The following is a 20,985-nucleotide window of genomic DNA, read 5'->3' as shown; positions in this document are numbered from 1 at the left end:
GGGAATCGCGACATATAAAATAACATTGTAAAAGCTTGAAGGCTTTAAAGATATCGCCCAGAAAGAAAAGTGTTTCACACAAACAGAATGCTTGAAATTCTGACCTTTGACCTCAAAATCGATAGGGGTCTTTTTTAGAGCAAAAGGAATTGTGATGTAAAATTTCACTGCAAAAGCTTCAAGGTTTTTGAAGGTATTGTAAGAGATTTTTATCACAACTCAAACGTAAATTATTGCCTAAAAAAGTTCCCTACTAATTTTGAGGCCAATAGATGATATGTCAAGATCACAACTCACATTCTGTCGTGTGTAACAAATTCGTTTCCGGTTCTGTTAATTATTGAACATATGTGGACCGGGAGGCAGGGAATGCTCACTTCTCCATGGCATCTGATCCCACCTCTGGTAGTTTGGACGTCCATCATTGTTCTGTCCAAATTTGTATTGTTTAAAAGACTTAGAGCTTTAATTCTGTTCATTATCTCCATTTAATAGGATAACAATTTTTAGAATCTGAAAAAACCATTACTTTTTATTAATCAAATTATAATTATTGACTAACCAAAGACGAAAACTAAAAAAATAAATTGACGAAAAGATATAACATTTGAATCCTCCAAGTCTAATGTTCGATTTTTATAAAAGATGATCTGTCTACATGTTTTAGTGGTCAGTTGAACTGCAGAATCGGATGACATGGAAATGAAATATCTACGAACTTGTTTGTATTGCAGCATTTAGAAAAAACATGTTTTTTTTTTGCACATTTCAACAAGTTGTATGAATAGTATGCTAAAACAATGAAAGAAATGACAACCTGCTATTTTAATTATTTTATACATCACGGCCATTGTTTTGTTATCACATTGTGCTTTTGTATCACATATTACACAGTCCGTCGTGATTTCACATTTAAGCCTCACAAAAGCTGCATATGTCCTCTAAGCTGTTAATCATAGTTGCTAGTTTTTATCTACAAGTTACAAAAAATTGCTAGCTTTCTAATGATATTTTCTAGCTCGATGAGTATTAAGTCGACTACAGTTGTTTCACTACTATTATCTATTTAATCATTTTAACATCACTTCGAGCTTAAAAATTGTTCGATCACTTGAAAGACCATTTAATTTACTAAGGTCTGGTTCAGATGAAAATGTTTTACGAAATATTGTTTCCTGTTGAATTTCCTCTACAGAGGCACACTTCCTTAACGAGTTTTTCAATTTTGCCAATCTTGATAGGTTTGGTTCAAACATCGCAAGGAGTTCATGAAAACTATGTGGTCTTTCAGATTCTTGGTCATCTGTTCTCTTGCGATCATTACCCTTGCACAACTGCACCGTTTGAAAATCTGATTCATCTGTTTGTGTTTGTCCATGACACTCTCCTTGTATTCTCCGTACATCCCCTTCATTCTTAACTTCTGGACTGAAAGATCTTTGTTTGCCCGGATGTACAGGAGGTTTTGTTCCATAGCCGTCGTCAGACGTTGTAGAAACCACTGATGCCTCTTCATTTTTATCCTCTTTTGCTTTGTCTTTCCTTCTCAGTTCCACAGATCTTTTTCTTGACTTCGTCTCATGACGTTGTTTTACTGCCCTTGGCGTTTGAGCTTTGTTAGACACAGGCTTATCTATACAATCTGCAACAAACAAGCTGCGTATGTCGGGGGCACTCTGTGAATGAGACAGTGTCATTTTACCTCGTTCGTCGTCACTAGAACTGAAGAATTCAAGCATCATGGCTATTCCTCTGGCAATCTGTCGCCTTCTCTTTGGTCCTTTAAAATCAACCGAGCTCTCACTTGAGACTGAGTCCTCTCTATCTATCTTTGAAAACTTTTCTCTCATATTTGCCACCGATGTTGCCCAGTTTACATCAGCTGTTTGTGTTTCCACACTTTTCTTTATCATTTCAGCTGGCATTGATTTACGATGAGTGAGATTTGCGTTTTTCTTGAATCTTCTTTGTGCTTTACTTGTATTTGTTTGCTTTTCGTCACAATCGGAGCACTCTTTTGACACTGATTCACGAGATAAAGATGGAGATAATTGAACCCGTATTGATGATGTTTTGGTCTCGGGAACAGGAGACCAGTTTGATCCATCTTCCAGTGATGACGTGGTAGAATCTGTCTTCGACATTTCTTCCTTTTTGACTGTAGCTTGCGACTGTGGCTTTTTTCTTGGCAATGGTCTTTGTCTTCCATTAATACCAACTAGGACATTAAATGGGCCCGAACAAGCTGTGAATACTTCAGATTTCAATATCTCTCTGCATGTGTTTCGTACTGAAGGTGAATTTTCATTCGAATGAGTAAAGTGTCTCTTTAGTTCTGTTGGTTCCATCGTTTCAGTTGTAGACCTTGAATTCGAAGCTCGAAATTCGCCAAGAAAATTCTCTAGTGTAGCATTGATTTGCGCATTGTGATCAACATCATCCATTTGTGTCTTTGGTGATTGTATTGCATCACTTGACACTTCTGCGAGGAGAGTCTGAAAAGATTTATTGATGTCTTCAAATTCACGTTGAGTTTCTTTTTCAACTTCGGCTAAACATTCATCTCGATAAAAGTTTACATTGTAATCTGAGTCTGAAAAAGTTCTTTTAAATTCCGGTCGAGAAGAATTTGTATTAAATGATTTGGACCTACCGAGGGAAGTTGATCCTTTGGTTTTCTCCTCATCTATATCCAACTGCTTGTAAATTCTGTTTAGTTCTGACAATGCTTCCCCCATCTTCTCCATTTTTCGAGAATGTTCTTCACGACTTTCGCTTTTGGAATCTTGCTTCAAGTTTATATCTGGTTCGAACTTTTTCAGTGCTGAAACAACAAGATCAAGTTTCTTTTCATCACTTTGGACAATTTTTGACCTTATTTGACGTAATCTTGTCTCCACATCTTCCGCTAGCTTTCTTAGCTCTTCCATAGATCTCAAAACCTGCCTCTCAGCGTCGCATTTGCGTTCAGGAGGTGTTGGTGGCTCTCTCCGGCGAGATTCTTCCGTCTCTGATAGATAATCAGCGAGGCCAGTGCTTAACAATTTTTCTTTTAGCAGATGCGGGTCTAGCTGATAATTTCCGTTGATAATGTGTGGAAACTGTGTAAACTGTGGATCTATGTATGTAGGCTGATTTTGAACATACGTAGATTGTTCCATGGACGGGTTAAGATCACTGCTCCCATACTGATCCTGCCAACTTGGTTTGTATCCATACTGATTAGCCCATGGGGCTGCTGCAGCTGAAGGAACCTCCGATTTGGTGGGAGACTTTGTCGGGAAAAATATCTGGCCCGTACTAGAAACGGTAGGAGATAATATGGATGAGGATCCCGTTTCATCTGTTCGTTTTCTTTGCACATTTGGACTCAATGGCTTCTTTTGCAAAGATGATCTAATGTCTTCAAGAACTTCATCCAAAGCGTCAACACTACTCTTAGTGTCAATTGTAAGCTTTAATGGTTGGATTGTTGGTGTTAAATAGGGCTTTGTTTTTACAACAGGTTTTGATTGTTGTACGGTAGGAGACTTTGCTGTGTTTGTCACGGGTATTGGAACTTTTTCAAAATCTATATAACTGTTTCGCTTCAGAACTGAGGATTCAACGGACGGACGAATTGGAGGGGAGGCAGCAGCTGGTTCATTCAGATCATTGACCAACAATTCCATATTGGTCATTTCCTCTATCTCTTTCCATATTGGGTCCTCAGAAAATGGGATAGTCTGGAGTGTCCGGGCTTTTACACGCTCAATACTAACCATCCCTTTATCACTAGGCATGTTTGGTGACCACACATCCTCTTCTACTGGTAATTTTTCCACCCGTAGAGTGTTTATTTTCCTTTCATAACTCTTTGATTGTGGTGTCGACTGATTTTCAGTTTGGTTTGACATTTGCACGTACAAAGTCTTCGACTCTTGATTTTGAGGAGGCCGAACAAAATGTCTCCGTTGACGCATTGGAGTCATAACAGCAGGTGTCGATGGCGTATCAGTTACATCTGCACTTTCATTGCCGCTTGCATCTGAGTCAAATTTTCGTCTTAGGTCTCGAACACTTTCAATTTTGATGTCCTGAAGTTCGTTTATTTCATCCTCTAATCTTGATAGCCTTGAAGGTCTTTTTTCTACAATCAGAGTTGCAGCTGACTGCGGAGGCCATCCTTGCCTTGACACTATGTAAGGACTTAACACTGATTCCTCCACACATGTACTACTAGACTCAATGTCTTGAGCGTCTCCAACTCCAGTATCCATTAACAATGGATTTTTTACCCAGTTATAAGTATTGTCCATAGTTTGTGGATTGTCTTGTTGGGGTTTTGTGTCTTGTAAAACACGAAAAATTCTATGTGTATTAGTTTCTGTTGATTTTACTTTCGGTTCGAAATAGGTTTCCTTGAACTCTTGCGGATTTCCTTGTTCAACGGGTTTTGAGGGAGCCTTTGTCAAAGTAACAGATGTGGATGACACTGATATCGTCTGTGGCACAGGAACTGGAGTTTCAGGCTCCATAGGCCAATCATTAGTGGTTTCAGATATTGAACCTAGTTGTTTATCACTATTGTCTTGGAGTCCTGGTTTCTTCATATATTTTTCCCACTTTTTGATTCGCTCCGAAACTTCAATGTCGTAATCCACATCAGAGAACATTCCGCTCTCCATTCCAGGAACTGAAACACTTTTTATAACCGATTCACTAGATATGACGTCATCGTCTTTATTTTTATAAACAGTTCTCTCTGTTTTCTGATATTCTTTGAAGTAGGGATGAATGAAATTTGACGGCAGTTGATAGGAAAACCCGTTTTCTTGAGAGTTAATCTGAGTTTCAGATCTTGAAATATCTTCCATCTCACCTAAATTTAAAGCCCGTCTTTGCAAGTAGGGACTCGCAGTTGCTGATTGAAATTTCCTTTCATACTTGGGAACAGTGTTTTGAAACAATGCACCATTTGGATATTGCGATTGGAAATTTGCTGTTGTTTGTACAGGTTTTCTAGGTACCTGTGGTGAATACAGCTTATGTTCATGGCGTTTTGGTGCTTCACCACGGTTTTGTGTGTCAATTTTGGTTTGATGAAACCTGTTGTTTTGTACCATTGATGGAATCTGTAAGCGAAGTTTAACCTCACTCTGAAAAGAATCACTACACGAAGGTCTAGATCTGGCATATCCATCCAAAGATGCAGATCGCCTTTTCTCTTTATTCACATCACGATGTTCTACTGGAATAGGAAATTTTGCAGGTTTCTGACTATTAAGTTTCTTCAATTTTCCATTTTCGAATTCACTTTCTAAGTATTGAATGTTAGATTCAACAAGATCGTCAAGAGAATCTTCGTCACTGTACGATTTTCGTTTGTTATCCATTCTGTCCATTGCCTTTTTAATGGTGACAGGCTGACTAGATTTGACTTCCTGAAAATTTATAACGTTTTCTGCACCCCTGTTCTGTACGTTTCTTACATTTAATGGAATATTTCCTTGGTGTTCAACTGTGTATCTCACGTATCCCCCTGAAGGTAGTTCCCTTATTCTATTGATAGAATCTCCGGTGCGTGCTGCATCGGTTTGTTTCGGTGTGTTCTCTACTTCAGGTGTATTGGCACTTTGAATCTGCCGGAAGTCACTCTCCTGCTTCGGTATTTTTCTATAACTCCCCTGAACAGCCACTTTCTTTTCCTGACCACTTCCTCGCCTTTGACCTCCGTCACTGCTCGTCTGATTCGGGGACTTTGACACGCGTATACCTGGGCCTATTTGTCGGAGGGTGATCTGCTCTGAAGAGGACGATCCATTTTCTACCTGCTCCACGTTCCCATGGTACGTTCGCTTCACTTCTAGTGACGAGGAAACCTAAAAATATAAAAGTTCTCTAACCGCTGATTAAAATGCATCAGACTTAAGATATCAAGGCAAGCTATCTTTATTTTAGCAATGCTTGAATATGCTCTGTCTAGAAATAGATAATCTTTATATTACACATAAATACTTATCAACTGTAAACCATTTCTGATCCAATACTAGTAAGCATTAAGTTATAAAAAGTAAACAAATATGCTATTCGTTTAGTTCTAACTGCATACGTAAGCCCAGATGATAGCAAGCTTTTGTCAAAATAAGAACTAAATCTATGTTCTTGAAAGCAAAATGAGTATTACCACATAAATTTCCATTTTTCTTGTAAAGTCTTTTAGTTTTAAATGGCAAAATTTGCTAATAATTTTTAGAAAATTGATGCAAGCATCTTTACAAACAAAATAAGTCCAAACATATTTACCAGTCTATAAATTCATCCATTTTTTGGTTTGTATCATGTGTCCACAAATATAAGCATATTCTACAATTCAACATTACTTACCTTTCTACTGAATAATTTCGAAAACAAATACATATCAAAAAACTTGTTTCCAAACCAAAGCCTAGCATCGCCCTCTCCCAACCATATTATGCCAAATTAAGGTTATTTCCCTCAAACCAACTTTGCTTATCTTCGAGTTCAGAATAAACATGATAAGTAAAAATTTACAGTGAGTAACGCATACTCCATGAAATTTATCACCAGCATACGTGAAAAATTCAGCATCCAATCCCTTTATCTCCTATCAAGTTTAAATATCGAGTGTTAGCAGACGTTCTTATCATTGAAAAATAGGAACATATACTTTATCAGCTTCACATTTCTCCTACCTGGGGAGCTTTTGAAGAGAAGTTCCAATCTTCCAAAGTGTCGGGTAATTTAGGGGATTGCTTCGATCCTTGAAGAGCTCTTTGTCTTAATTTGGTGATCCCAGCCTCAGGAGAATTCACTTCGTCGTCTGAAGTCACAGTAAAATCAATCCTCTGATTCCGTCTCTCTTCAAGCTTCTGAAACTTATGTTTGGGGTTTCCATTTTTGTCACGAAGGTCGGATTCACGAGCTGCCCCTGTTCTTAAAGCTTGACGGTTCTTCATATTCTGACTTTCCAGTCTGTTATATTCATTTTCATTGATGCTGTAAACACCATTGTCATAAGTTCCACTAGGTTGTCTTTTTTCATTCTGCTTAGCATTTCTTATGTTTAATGGGCTTTTCATCCAATTTGTTTTGTTGTTACAATCCGAGTCCGATGCGCTGGAACTGTAATTAGGAAAACCACCTTCATCCGACTGTGGTTCGTTGTACAGAGAATGTCGTGTACCTTGTTTAAGTTCTTGCTGTCTTTGATAGTATCGGGAAGCTTTATTTTTCTTCTCCTGGGCAGCTAGAAACTTTCTCTCATCCATCGAATTTCTCTTCTTATTTTTTCCCGGAGGCCCTGCGCTTCGTGATCTTCTTTTTACATCTGCTGACCTCGAATCGCAACTTGCCGTCTGCTTGTTGTTGGAACCTCTCTGCGTTCTTCTATCCGCCATTTCCCGGTCTAAAGTAAAGTTCCGATCTGTTTCTGTATCTTGTGTATGTCTGACATTGAGTGGCAGTGAGTTTGCAAAACGGGGTGGAAGTGGTGGTTGCTGCTCAATGTTATTTGACTTTCCAGAGTGCTTTCCTCCAAAGTTCCTCAATTTTTCGTCTGCACTCTGAAAGAAAAAAATTAGCTGTTTGATTTTCCTCTGACATATATTTTTATATATGATTTTAATGTCAAAATAAAGATCCCCGGAAGATGAAGACGTTTACTCCTTTCCGACTTAAAAAGCTTTTGTACTCATGGCCCCAGAATATCCAAGTCAGAGTGAAAGCATCCCCCTGAATAAAATCATTTACCCTATACATTCTAGGACAAAACATGGGGAATTTTTAAAAAAATTCAAAAGAACAATATTTAAAATATTTCTAAATGTGAGAAAAACTTTTGATTTTACAGATTTTCTCCAATCGACAATAGTATCTCGCTATTCTTATTGTCTTGGGATAATTTAGATTCAGTACAAACACTGTTATCTACTGCTGTGATAGGTTCAAGTATCTAACAGACAGACAAGAACACTAATTAGATCATCAACTTATCACTCAAACATTGACATCATTCAAACGACCGAAACGCGCTACGGAACATAACTATCTACATGCGAAACTGGATACGGGGTAGCTGGCATGAATCGAGAGATGCCGCGATAAGAGGCATGGAATATAACAGGACAAAATTATAGTGTGAGTAACAAATCAGGCCCTGTGTTTTCATTTCCAATAAAAACAGTAATATCTACAAAATTCACCAAATTTAATACCGGGGTATTAATATTCAGAGGCGATGTGAAGAGATACATTTCGAAAATGTTTTATTGTTGAATCCCTCATCAGAACACAGCCGACTAAAAAAGGTACCTAAGTCTAAATTTAACAAAAGGGATGAAAAGTTAGCACATTTGTATTTTATATGAGTAATTGTTACATAACTGACAACTGAAATTGTCCAAATGTATTTGACAGACGTAATGATTAGATAACTCCATCAACAGCTGCTGAATGAGTCATAATAAAAACAAATCAAACATATGCACTAATTCTGGGGAGTCACTGCGTACGCAGCTTTACTTTATGTCACTTGACTGTGGTGTGAATGTTGATATATATATATATATATATATATATATATATATATATATATATATATATATATATATATATATAGAGAGAGAGAGAGAGAGAGAGAGAGAGAGATTGTAGACATACGCGTCCAAAGGGAACACAGTCTTATAGATGTTCTTTTGTAATCCTGCAGATGGCATTTATCTTGAGTTGATATGCATTGTATTGTATTGAGGACAGGTAATTCTATGTTAACATACCATATTTATGTAGCATTATACCATTATCATATCGATAAATATGCCATACACTGAATCGGCACAAAATAGTATTTCTACTCGCAAACAATTTCTAAAACAAGGCGGGCTATTAACAAAGAAGTTGATGAAACAAGAATTTCAACAATTTCGTTTAAAGTCAATGACCTTGTCCGCAAATATAATCTGTCGTTAGTTCGAATATTAACGGATGTGTTTCTTTCAAATTGTTGGGCCATTATTTCCCACTGAACTACCTACTGAGTTTTCCATTTACTCAAAACGACGAGCAAACGAAGTCAGCTATGAAATGCAGACTCCCCCTTGACACCTGATTCAACATATGTTTTCAGATTTTTTTTACTCTATTTATATTGTTTCAGTAGATTTTGACAGTGATTACAATCCGTTTCCATCATATTTCATTAATATTCATAAAAAGGGCAATTGCCGGATGGCACCAGAATAGCAAAGTATATGGTTTCAGGGAAAATAAAATTTATAACTAAATACACTTGCAAATTAAGCAATGAAAATCCTTAAAAATTTAACATTACAAAATCTAAAAATCAGAGGAAATCATTCTATCTACCTTCTGGGCTTTTGTATAAATGACACTTAGGTCTTCATGTTTGAAAATAAAAAAAAAGAAGATAAATTCCAACTTAAGTTTGTTTACCATTAAATCGAACGAAAACATGGTTTTGCGGTTTATCTAGAATGATAAAAATGATTTAAGATCCCATAGGTTTGCCAAGAAATAAATCTTTGAAAGTCAGTGTGAAATATGGCTAGCTTTAATCTATTAATAACCTTTTGGTTTGGGTTGGAGAGGAACATTTCCACTTCCCCTCTTTGATTTGTAACAACTGTCAAAACATGCATCTGTTCAACGCCAGGAGGAAGGGATGAGATACAAATTCAAAATACATGGTTTATGGAAATTTTACCCTATCAATTTTGTTTCGTACAAATAATTTTATTTAAGAAAAAAATATTACATGTAGATATAGATGATTGCATTTCTGATTTAATTGCGTAAATGAAGAACAACTTACAGAATACGTGGAGTATTCACAAGAAAAAATCAATAAGAAACACACTCATGAATATTAAGTATTTTAAAAGCAATAAAAATTGCAATCATTATAAAGACCTTTACAGTAAGAAATGAAGGCGACACCTTATCACTGCTAACAACAACTATACTTACTTGACAAATTTATTCCACAAAAAACAAGTTTCTCAACTGCTCTCAGGTTCTTACTAATAACTGAACTAGAATTCCAAAGTTTGGGTATTAAAATTCCTTGTCCTAATTTCTTATCTTGACCAAAATCAAAACTTTCCTCAGGCGTTCAAAGATATCGTGGAACTGATTCATTTTGAAAGAAGAATCCTGAAGCTGTAGGATTCCCGATAGCAGGGCATTGCGCTTGCTTTGTCTATAAATAGACTTCTTGATGCCATAAAGTTTTAAGACAGATTTCCTTTGAAAAAAAAATTCTTAAACTTGCCAGGGCTGTCTTGAATATTTGTGCTTTTTACCCCTTTTCCTGAGAGATTTTTGATTAATTAAAAAAAAAAACCCTATTTAGACTATGATCTAGATAATAATTTTGTCTGTTTTAATGGGTTAATTCGTATCGAGTTTTAACATGCATATTCGTGAACTTTGAATGATAGTTATATCAATTTATACTACTAGTATTTTGAACAAGTTTCATATCATTGCAAAATGAAAATAGGTATATTTTAAACAAGTTTTTAAAGCTCGGCACTTTTACTAAAATGTTTTGCCACATGTATTTTGTTTTCATTTAAACATATTAAAAGCAAAGTACCCATCATTTTCGATATAATTAAACCCAATTTGTTTTGACTACATGCTCAATGTTTTTTGCTTTTCGAAATACAAATTGGCAATCCTTCTTCAAGCTGCGCTTTATCAAATGAAAAATATAACGAGCGGTGCGTTCTCTAACATACCCTAAAGTCTCTGAGTCTGAAAAATCATTTTGTTTTCTTGTTTATAGGCTCAAATGTATGTCAATATGAGCATAGCAAGGTACAAGGCAATTAGATGGTTAATCTTTGGCAGTTTTGAGAGAGGCGCGTGAGTTCAGCTTTTGATAATGACCTCATGTGGATTTTACTGTGCATGTTCTTGGCATGTAAACAGAGGAATATACTTAAGTTAACTGTATTATAGCATTGACTCCTGAGATACGGCTCTTATCTCAATTTTCATTATTTTACAATAGATTTTGACGAGAAAAATTATTCAATTATATAAGATTAGTTTAGTAGCCGAATTAATAAAAAAAAAAACCCTCTTTTTTTATCTTAAGCTCGCTGTATTTTAAAAATTTTGCTTTGAAATCAAATAATTCAAAATTCTAAATTTTGACTTATCTTCGTCATATATATTCATGATAGATACATGTATTAAACTACATGTTATTATGTTACAGTTCCTCTGATGAAGCCTTCCGTTTTTTAACAATTATATCCATCAAGCATTTTTGTGACTTACATTATACCACCCTTCAAAATAATGGATCTGCTTACAGGTACATTATATCTCATGAAGGGAGTTATCTTATTCACATGCTTTCATAAATACTTGTATAATACAGCATTATGAGATTATGTATAACTTTGTATATTTTCTGCAAACTTTAATTTCTGGATGTTACAACAATTGCAAGAAGCATTATCTTCTCTACACTGAATGATGCATAGTCCACATTCTGACAGAGTACATGTATATAGAGATGTCCTAGGGGAATAAAGGTCAATTTTGTCATATAAAGAATACATAAACGTTCCTGGGCTTAATCATTTGGCTTAATATCAAAAGCAACAGGTGGCGGAGGCCAAACTAACTTGTTTGGCGGAAGATTTGTAAATAGGTCAAAGTACCTTGCCAAAGTATAGTACAAGTAATCAATGATGACAAATAAATACTATTTATATGACTCATAACAATATTATTTGCCTCTTTAGAGAGAACTATATGTGTGTATTGTTTAAAAAAAATTATGCTTACATTTAAGAGCTTTTGAATACTGACATGCACTACACAACAACAACATGAACAACAACAAGTGGCTGACATGTAACTTAAATCATTGTTTTCTACGTAAACAAATTCCTTTGTTCCAGCATATATCTTTTTGAAAGTGGGAGAAGTTGGATTCGGAGAAGTGATTTAACACGAACATACATTTACTGATGCAAACAGGGCGAGAAACAACACATCGTCAAGATAGGATCTTCTCTGGGGGTACCAGTAGGGTGTACATCTCTCCTTAACAAGCTACGATAGACCTCTTACCACTAATGTAAATAATACAGGTACAAACCAATGGTGTCATTAACACGTAATTTAAAGTAAATGAATTTGAAAAATGAACTGAAAAATTTAATTCAGTAAACGTTTTTTAAACTTGATGACAACCAGGGCTTTTAAAATCTCACTTCAGCAACTGCTCTGGTGGACGTTTGTTACACTGTATTGTGGTACGGTACAGGCTTAATATCTTTTTCTTCATGCGTAAACATCTGGACCCAGGTTTTACCTTCCATCTGTTATCTCGGAATGGCTGATAAGATTATATGTCAGCAACCGTGACTGATTTCATCAAATTATTAAATCATAATAAATCGGCAAATTTTGGGAGGAGAGGCCGAGTTTGGAATAATCAGGAAAGTTGTTACAACTTATTTCAAAAATACATGGCGTATATAAGACTATATTGGCTCTTGTAAAATTATATTTTACGTATAAACGGATGCCTATAAGGTAACTATTTTTAAAAATTTCACAAATATACCAAGGGTATAAATAAAATTATGATGTCTTAACTCTTTATTATGTAGCAAGAGGCCTCAATATGGTCAAGAAAACATCCCTGTAAGTAAAACAAATAATAAACAATGTATTGATTGATCTCTATTATTAGAAGTAATAACAAGAAGCCTACAATTTGTGGGATTCAAAACAGCTGAATATTACTACAGGCATGTATTTACCTAAGAATTGTTACTATGTCTTTGGATTTCAATTTAAAAAAAGGGAAACGTAAAGATTTTTTTTTACATTCAATTTGACCATCACACAGCAACAAGAAGGAATCTTTAAAAAATGCCAAAAAATTCTACTGTAAAATACTTAGAATTATAAACATGGTGATGGATTCTATATCTCTATATAATAATTATTCAATAGACCATGTGAAAAACTCGAACTCTAGCTTATCTACATCACACCTGTACCCTCGTGTCCTGAGAAAGCAGGATCGAGATTCATAAAGTTGATATGTCATAAAAAGATGCAACTAATTTCCGATGAAAGACGATTCTGGCAGTGTGGTTTTGATAAGAAAATTTTCAAACGTGGAGGAAACACTAAGGAAGACCTTCACACCAGGAAGCAAAAAATGATAAGTCTTTCAAATTAACGAAATCTCTGTAAAGTTAGACAGAAGGTTCAGGCCATTTCCTGTGTAATCTTATAATCATTATCAATTTAGACCAACTATTTCATCTAGGCAAGCATATAAATGTAACATTGCCAAAAAGTTGGAGAAATAAATTGGTCGTACTTTAATCTATATAGAAGATAATTGTCATTTTTTGCTGTGGGCTCTCGTTAACTCTTGATTTTGATGAACAAAGTAAATTAATCTTCTGAAGCTTGCTACCGTTCATCTTTTCGGATTCCAAAGATAATTATCACTTTGTTGAAAAAAGAAACTTGAAAAACATAGGCCAACTCGACAATGTTCTGAGCAGGTTCACATAAAACTCGGTATACACTTTGAACAAGAACATCATCGTTAATGAAAAGCTTGTTGATATACATGTTAGATAATGAAATGCAGACATTCAGGCATATAACAGACCTTCTTCATCCCTACCCTTGTGAATTTTAGCAACCACCTTATCTTATCAAAACACATGTTATGTAAGTTTCAGTGCCAAGCCAAAAAGACGAGAAAATACCTGCCACCGTAAAAATAAAATCAAGGATTACAAAAACCAGACTCGCACTATATTGTACTAACCTTTAGAAGATTCAGAGCAAGTTTTTTCATCATGTTGCCGGCTAGAAGAACGCAGAAATAGTTGTGTAGAACCAATAATGTGTCGGGGGTATCACAAATAAATATTTGCGCATACTCATAACTACATCCCAAAAAGATTTTTTATTCATGTATTTTTTCTCATATCTTCTATCTATCTAAGTAACTTCCGTCGTAAGAACATTCCATTGTAACATGCAGGAGTTCCCAGGATCAATTTCAAATAATTTCATCCTAAAACCATAATTTTTTCAACAAAATTGTATCAATTCAATAATATCACAAACTTTCCGGTTGTAATGATCCTTAATTTCAATAGTAAGTTTCAGTATATCACATTTTGATTCCAAAGTTATGCTGTGCACCCCTATTTATGAGATGGACGCTTCCTCCCTAATCAACAGTATATTGCTGAAGGTACAGCACACTTATCCCCGGAGATTCCAGATGCGATATACCTGTGAAGAGGCTCATTATGGGAGGAAGCCCAGGCATGTCTTCAATATTTGTATACAAACAAAATATATCATTTAGACAAATATATTTCTTATTGCATTAATGAGTAGGTAAGACTTTCCTTTGCTCTATCCAATGTTTTTGTTTTTACCGAATCAAAAAGTTTTATCAAAAAAATATATGATATGTACTATCAAATTATTTTAAAAAGCCAAGTAAATAGGGGGAAAATATATTAAGTCTTCTGTACAAATATCAGGATGAGGAATGTTAAAACTTCAGAAAAAAAAATGCAGAGATAAAGGAATAAAGAAGTATTTATATTCTAATCAGTATGTCTTTTTGTTGACAAGAAATAAAAAATACTAAAAAGTAAAAACTAGTGGTAGAACCCAAAAATTATTTCTCCTTTTGGTTTCTTTCCGATACATTATCGAATTCTTGACATATAATACAAGTCAAGCGCAATTGCAGTACATGTAAATTAACGTCCCCAATATATGTAATAAAAATAAGTTATCTTTTTTAATGGTATTCTACAAAAGTTGATGAGCAATGAAATTAGCAATAACACATCCTTTAACCTGAGTTATCCTTCCACCCCCTTTGTATATACAATACCACGTTATATGTATGCATCAATGCTTGAAAACGAGTTCTTGCGGTCAAACAGATAATAAATTCTCTAATGATATTTTTTTACCAGATATCTCTAACGAAAGTGTTACTATACTGGTTTAATTTGTATACTTATAACAGAGAAAGGGAAAAGTGGCACTTGCACTAGAAACTATGAAACAGCAATTAATTATGATTCATGGCTTAGTCTCAAAATTGCAATCAGACCAAAATTGTTGGAGGAAAAGCCATTAATTAAAAGAATGGCACAGTTTATATTTTTAGTTATTAATGCAAGATCATCTAATCAAAATCAAAAATCAATAAATAGAATTATACATCACAGTGTAGTATACATGTACTAGTATATTAAGTTAAATAAATCAGACCAAAAGTTTGAAAGGAATAGCATTTAAAAAATAATTTGCAGAATTTTCTATTTTTAGTCACAATTGAAAGAACCCTCATCAAATGTTATGAAAACCGATGCATAGAATTACATATCTTAGTGAAGTCTACTTGTGTGCCAAATTGCATGTAAATTAAAATCAGACCAAAACTGTACAGAATCATACGTATCTTTTTATATATTACTTTCTACTTTTACTAAGTAATATTGAAATCAGACCAAAACTGTACGAGGGGTAGGATTTTTAAAACTTTTTTACAGACAGCTTAATTACTATCATATAAGTTCTTCTAGTCTCTGACCAGTAGAGCTAAAATACTCTTATAAATTTTTAAAAAAAAAAAATGGCTCAACAATTCCAATCTTGAAAGATACTGTTAACAAAATATTTAATATTTATATCAAGTTTGCTTTTGTTCACAACGTCTAGCCACTCTTTGTTACGATACAGTTTGTATACAGTAAAGAGATTAATTTTCCCGATCATTCCGGCATTTCGTCCGATACGCCAGGGGCCTTTTTATCTAAAGAAAACCGGCACAGACAGATAGTTCTAAATATTTCTCCAGGAACCATATGTTGTTTGATCATCTGTACAAACGTCTGATCAGACTGTACAACGAAAAGGAACGATACAGTCTTACGCATTTGGATTTCCTCAACAGAACACTCTTTTCCGAATATTGTTGGCAACTCCTCTTAGAGTTATTCAAAATATATAGGAAGTGCACTTTCTAAATTTTTACATGAGCATGCAGCGATCATGTTTATTTGGTTAAACAGAATGTATGAAAACCACAGCGTTTTCGACAACGACAGCGACAGTATTGTATAAATTAATGTAATTTCCTACTTTTATCTTTGAATAATTACGTTAAATCTGACTATAAGCATTCATAATGTCTTGAAGAACAAATAGTTCTGGTTTGCATTTTTGTAAACATCAACGAATGAATATGTAAGATTATGTAATTTAAAGTAAATTTCACTATAAGAAACAACAGTTTTATCATATTGTAATTCTTATATTCACCAGGTAGTAGAAAAAAAAAAATCAATAAGACAGCTATGCCTCCTGATAAATTTTACAAAAATGCAATTTGACATTAAATTACAAAATCCAAAAAAAAAAAAAAAAAAAAAAAAGGAGAAAATTAGAAACCAAAGCATTTGAAATTCCTAATTTAAAAAATTTACGTTTCTGTTTATGGGTGAACATTTATAAATTTTGAAATCTATCAATCTTGATCTAAAATGATCTCTTGACCAAAGTAGCACTTACCTCTAATCAACAAAAGTCCTCAGTTAAATTCACTTTGTCTGCTAGACTTCAGATATCTTTATCATTAAACACGTTTTTGCTATCTGTCTGTACCTCCAAGAGAAATTTCAAAAGATGAGTCAGAATTCCCAGACCCAAACAAAATACCTCCAGAGAGGAGAGTTCCTCTTCAGCTTCTCCTATTTCTATCGGAACCTTTCAGGAAATATTGGTGGAGCATTGAGGTTGATGTCTGGCATTATTATACCCTTCAGAATCGGTTTATTCGGATGTGACGTTCGACATGCAAAATGTAATCGAAAGGGAAGGCAACATTTACTGATACTTTTATAAGTGAACACATATGTACAATCTAGGAGGAAAGAACGATCTCTTAAAAGCAGTCTTAGTTAATGTATATAAAAGTTAAATGATTTTGTTTTAAAAGTTAAAGTACAATGTTGTTTTTTTTTATTTTTGATATTCAGCATGCTGATCTCTCGAATGTGCAACCCTGATTCTAAATTAACGATAACACCCTTTATGTTATGGTAACCTTGATCGACAAGTACGAGATTGTGTATGTACATTTAGCATTTATAGCGTGCGTTATTAATTATCTAATATTTATAGTAAAATATTGCTTGATATGAATTTATCTCAGTCAAAGTTGAATCTAATTTAACTTTTTTCTTCTTGGGTTTCATAACACAATATCTCATAACTTGAATTGGTTTATATGGCAAGCCCTTTTACTATTTATTCGGAAAATAAAATCTATCTTAAAATTACAGAGATATCTCTCATTTAACAGATATATCTCTTAAAAAATAGAGATATCTCTCAACTTAAAGAGATATATCTCATTTTTAAGAGATATCTCTATGAGAAAGAGATATCTCTTAAACTTAGAGATATCTCTTATACTTAGAGAGATATCTCTTTTTATTAGAGAGATATCTCTTCCACTTGAAAAGATATCTCTTTCTCCTTTAGAGATATCTCTTTCGTGAAAAGAGATATCTCTAAACGTTAAAGAGATATCTCTTTCACCTTGAGAGATATCTCTTTTACTTTTGGAGATATCTTTCCAAGTTAAAGAGATATCTCTTTAACTAAAAGAGATATCTCTCTTAGTTTATCTTAAGAGATATCTCTTAAAGTGAAAGAGATATCTTTCAAAAGTGTCTAAAAGAGATATCTCTCAAGCAAAAAGAGATATCTCTTTGTTGCAAAGAGATATCTCTCTTCATATTTTTTAATTTAAATTCCATTTCAAATGAATTCTCCCTTTACTTGAAGTAAGCTTTTTTATTGACGGAAATACTCAAATTAGAAATAGTTGATCATTTCATAAGCTGAGAAAATTCAGTCCATTGCATTTGAGATTATATATATGCTTACTTTCGTTTCCTGAATATTAGCATTTTTATCAACAAAGTTACCATTATTATTTGTTGTTTCAAGTAAAGGATTTATAGCATTTTTGTCTACAGTACAAGTATTATTCTGGGTATTTGCTAATTGCTCAGTCTTTTTTCTTATAACATCGAAACTATTCCAGAGACTTTACTTCCTGTTTCGCTTTCGTTTTAAAGTGGAGAATTAATTATTCTATTTTAAGCATCACTGGAAAAGAGATATCTCTTTCATTAAAAGAGATATCTCTTTAGCTTATAAAGATATCTCGTTTTGAAAATCTAATGAGATATCTCTCTAACTAAGAAAGATATCTCTTTTAACCTTGTTATAGAGATATCTCTCTATTTTTAAGAGATATCTCTCTCGCTTAAAGAGATATCTCTCTAGCTTATAAAGATAACTCTAAGTAAAAGAGATATCTCTCTTACAAAAAGAGATATCTCTTTTGTTTAAAGAGATATCTCTCTAAGGTATAAAGATATCTCTTTTAGTCAAAGAGATATCTCTATAAGCTAAAGAGATATCTCTCTATGCTAGAGAGATATCTCTTATTAAAAGAAAATTTTTATTTCACGAATAAATAGTAAAAGGGCTTGCCATAGCTTTATGTTAATTTATCTTTTACAATTTCAAACTTAAGTATAAAATTAATGTTCAAGAAATTAAGAAAACTAAAAAAAGTGCAAAGTGCATAATTATATTGTTCACACTAAAATTTTAACTGTCTGGAACCAATTATATTGCATTTTTTTTGTAATGAGGAAGTAGATTCTAGTAATTGTTGAATTAAAACAAAAACAGCTGTGCTCTGGTGCTCTTATTTCATTTTAATATTCCACTTGATTCTATCGCAAGATTTATTTCTTTTATAGTAAGTTTCATCTAAGAATATTTCAGAAAAAAATGAAATAAAACCATAGACTTAATTATCATGTTAATTATTTTCTTTTATGGTTGTTCTAGTCGTCTGTTGGATTGCTGTTTGTTAAATTTTACATGTTAGTCGATTCATCCGTAATTACTACTTTAACTTATTTAACAATGTATTTTATTTATACATGCTTCATATCTTCTGCTTTCGTTACATGTGAATCATAATACAAAATTAGTCTCAAATGGTATTTTGAAAACTTCATTTTTCGAAAAAGTCACATCCGGTCTGCTCTAAAAGGTCCGACTTCAAACCAAATGTTAAGCTGAAAAAATGATTTTAACAAATCATAACCAGTAAAATAATCGTAAGATATATACGTACGTGAAAATTTTTGGTTGTACTTCAAAGTATCAAGGGCTTTTGAACTGAATGACCTATTATCAGTTCAGTATTGTTTTGTAGGTCAGGAGTGATTTTGGTGCTCAATCAAGCCTGACGCACTCCGACATCAACAGGATTCCCGCCAATCAAACACAATCTGCTATCATGGGAAAAGCAAAGATTTCAACCCGAGGATAAACTGTTTGATGTATCATTCAACCTTATCAAGTAAACCTACCATAATGTGATCTTTGCCCTACAAGACGAACTCCGAGATTACTTAAACCATTACTGAAATTGAACTAAGAGTTCAGTTCAGATCATGGTCTTTACGACCCCAGAAGTCCAAATCACCAAAAGGTACATGTGAACTCTTATATTGCCTAAAGTGATATTTTGTAGAAGAAAAACATTTAATCCCTTTCATTTTTATTCACTTCCCTGTAAATCATAATACGTAATGTCACAGTTTTGGGATCTGGTACCCTTGATACCACGTGCATGAAAACAAAATAAATACATAAATATATTAACCAGAAGTCTCTGTCGAGACTGTAGCTCTACTGGTTTGTACTTATAACAAAGGATGAGAAAAGAAGCCATTGCCATCAGACCAAAACTGTAGGATGACTAGCGTTTTAAAGGAATTTCAAAGAAAATTCAATTTTGAGTAACCATGGCAACATCGTTCATCGAAAGTAAAATCCAATGCACTATTTTATATATCTTAGTATAGTCTACTTGTGTGCCAAGTAATATTGAAATCAAATCAAAACTGTAGGAGGAGTAGCGTTTTAAAGAAATTTCAAAGAAAATTCTATTTTCAGCAACCATGGCAACACCGTTCATCAAAATAAAAAACAAATGCACTATTTTATGTATCTTAGTGTAGTCTACTTGTGTGTTACGTAATATTGAAATCAGACCAAAACTGTAAAAGGAGGAGCATTTTAAAGGAATTTCAAAGAAAATTCTATTTTTAGTAACCATGGCAACACCGTTCAACGAAATCAAAAACCGATGCACCATTTAATGTATCTTATATAGTCTACTTGTGTGCCAGGTAATATTGAAATCAAATCAAAACTGTAGGAGGAGTAGCATTTTAAAGGAATTTCAAAGAAAATTCTATTGTTAGTAACCATGGCAACACTGTTCATCGAAATCAAAAACCAATGCACTATTTAATGTATCTTAGTATAGTCTACTTGTGTGCCAAGTAATATTGAAATCAAATCAAAACTGTATAGCATTTTAAAGGAATTTCAAAGAAAATTCTATTTTTAGTAACCATGGCAACACCGTTCATCGAAATCAAAAACCGATGCACTATTTTATGTATCTTAGTGTAGTCTACTTGTGTGCCAAGTAATATGGAAATCAAATCAAAACTGTAGGAGGAGTAGCGTTTTAAAGAAATTTCAAAGAAAATTCTATTTTTAGTAACCATGGCAACACCCTTCATCGAAATCAAAAACCGATGCACTATTTTATGTATCTTAGTGTAGTCTACTTGTGTGCCAAGTAATATTTCAGACCAAAACTGTAGGAGGAGTAGCGTTTTAAAGGAATTTCAAAGAAAATTCTATTTTTAGTAACCATAGCAACACCGTTCATCGAAATCAAAAACCGATACTATTTTATGTATCTTAGTGTGTCTACTTGTGTGCCAAGTTATATTGAAATTAGACCAAAACTGT

The 20,985-nt window shown here is 33.8% G+C and overlaps 1 protein-coding gene across 4 annotated transcripts; it reads right to left on the bottom strand.

Moving 5' to 3' along the window:
• Nucleotides 1-818: 818 nt before the first annotated feature.
• LOC134259029 (uncharacterized) lies at nucleotides 819-16,834 on the bottom strand. 4 transcript variants are annotated; one of them, XM_062741625.1, is made up of 3 exons: nucleotides 16,630-16,834; nucleotides 6,696-7,565; nucleotides 819-5,861 (listed from the first exon to the last, which is right to left on the bottom strand). In XM_062741625.1, exons 2-3 carry the CDS (start codon nucleotides 7,398-7,400, stop codon nucleotides 1,071-1,073), a joined length of 5,496 nt encoding a protein of 1,831 aa, XP_062597609.1. In that variant the 5' UTR covers nucleotides 7,401-7,565; nucleotides 16,630-16,834; the 3' UTR covers nucleotides 819-1,070. The 4 variants fall into 4 exon arrangements, with proteins under 4 accessions (XP_062597609.1, XP_062597608.1, XP_062597610.1 ...); XM_062741624.1 differs by lacking the exon at nucleotides 16,630-16,834 and adding an exon at nucleotides 13,847-14,000; XM_062741626.1 differs by lacking the exon at nucleotides 16,630-16,834 and adding an exon at nucleotides 9,988-10,157.
• Nucleotides 16,835-20,985: the final 4,151 nt, after the last annotated feature.

Source organism: Saccostrea cucullata, unplaced genomic scaffold, assembly GCF_032062105.1.
Source record: "Saccostrea cucullata isolate Sc308-1 unplaced genomic scaffold, CSIRO_AGI_Scuc_v1 ctg894, whole genome shotgun sequence".
NCBI classification, from domain to species: Eukaryota; Metazoa; Mollusca; class Bivalvia; order Ostreida; family Ostreidae; genus Saccostrea; species Saccostrea cuccullata.
The sequence above is the reverse complement of the archived record's forward strand: the minus strand, read 5'-3'. Positions and strand labels throughout refer to the sequence as shown.

Coding starts and splice junctions, on each gene's coding strand:
- LOC134259029 (XM_062741624.1), bottom strand. CDS start 13,879: ATGATGAAAAAACTTGCTCTGAATCTTCTAAAG. Junction 7,566..13,846: donor TTGCTCTGAATCTTCTAAAG/GTTAGTACAATA, acceptor TTTTTCTTTCAG/AGTGCAGACGAAAAATTGAG. Junction 5,862..6,695: donor TCTCTTCAAAAGCTCCCCAG/GTAGGAGAAATG, acceptor TTATATTTTTAG/GTTTCCTCGTCACTAGAAGT.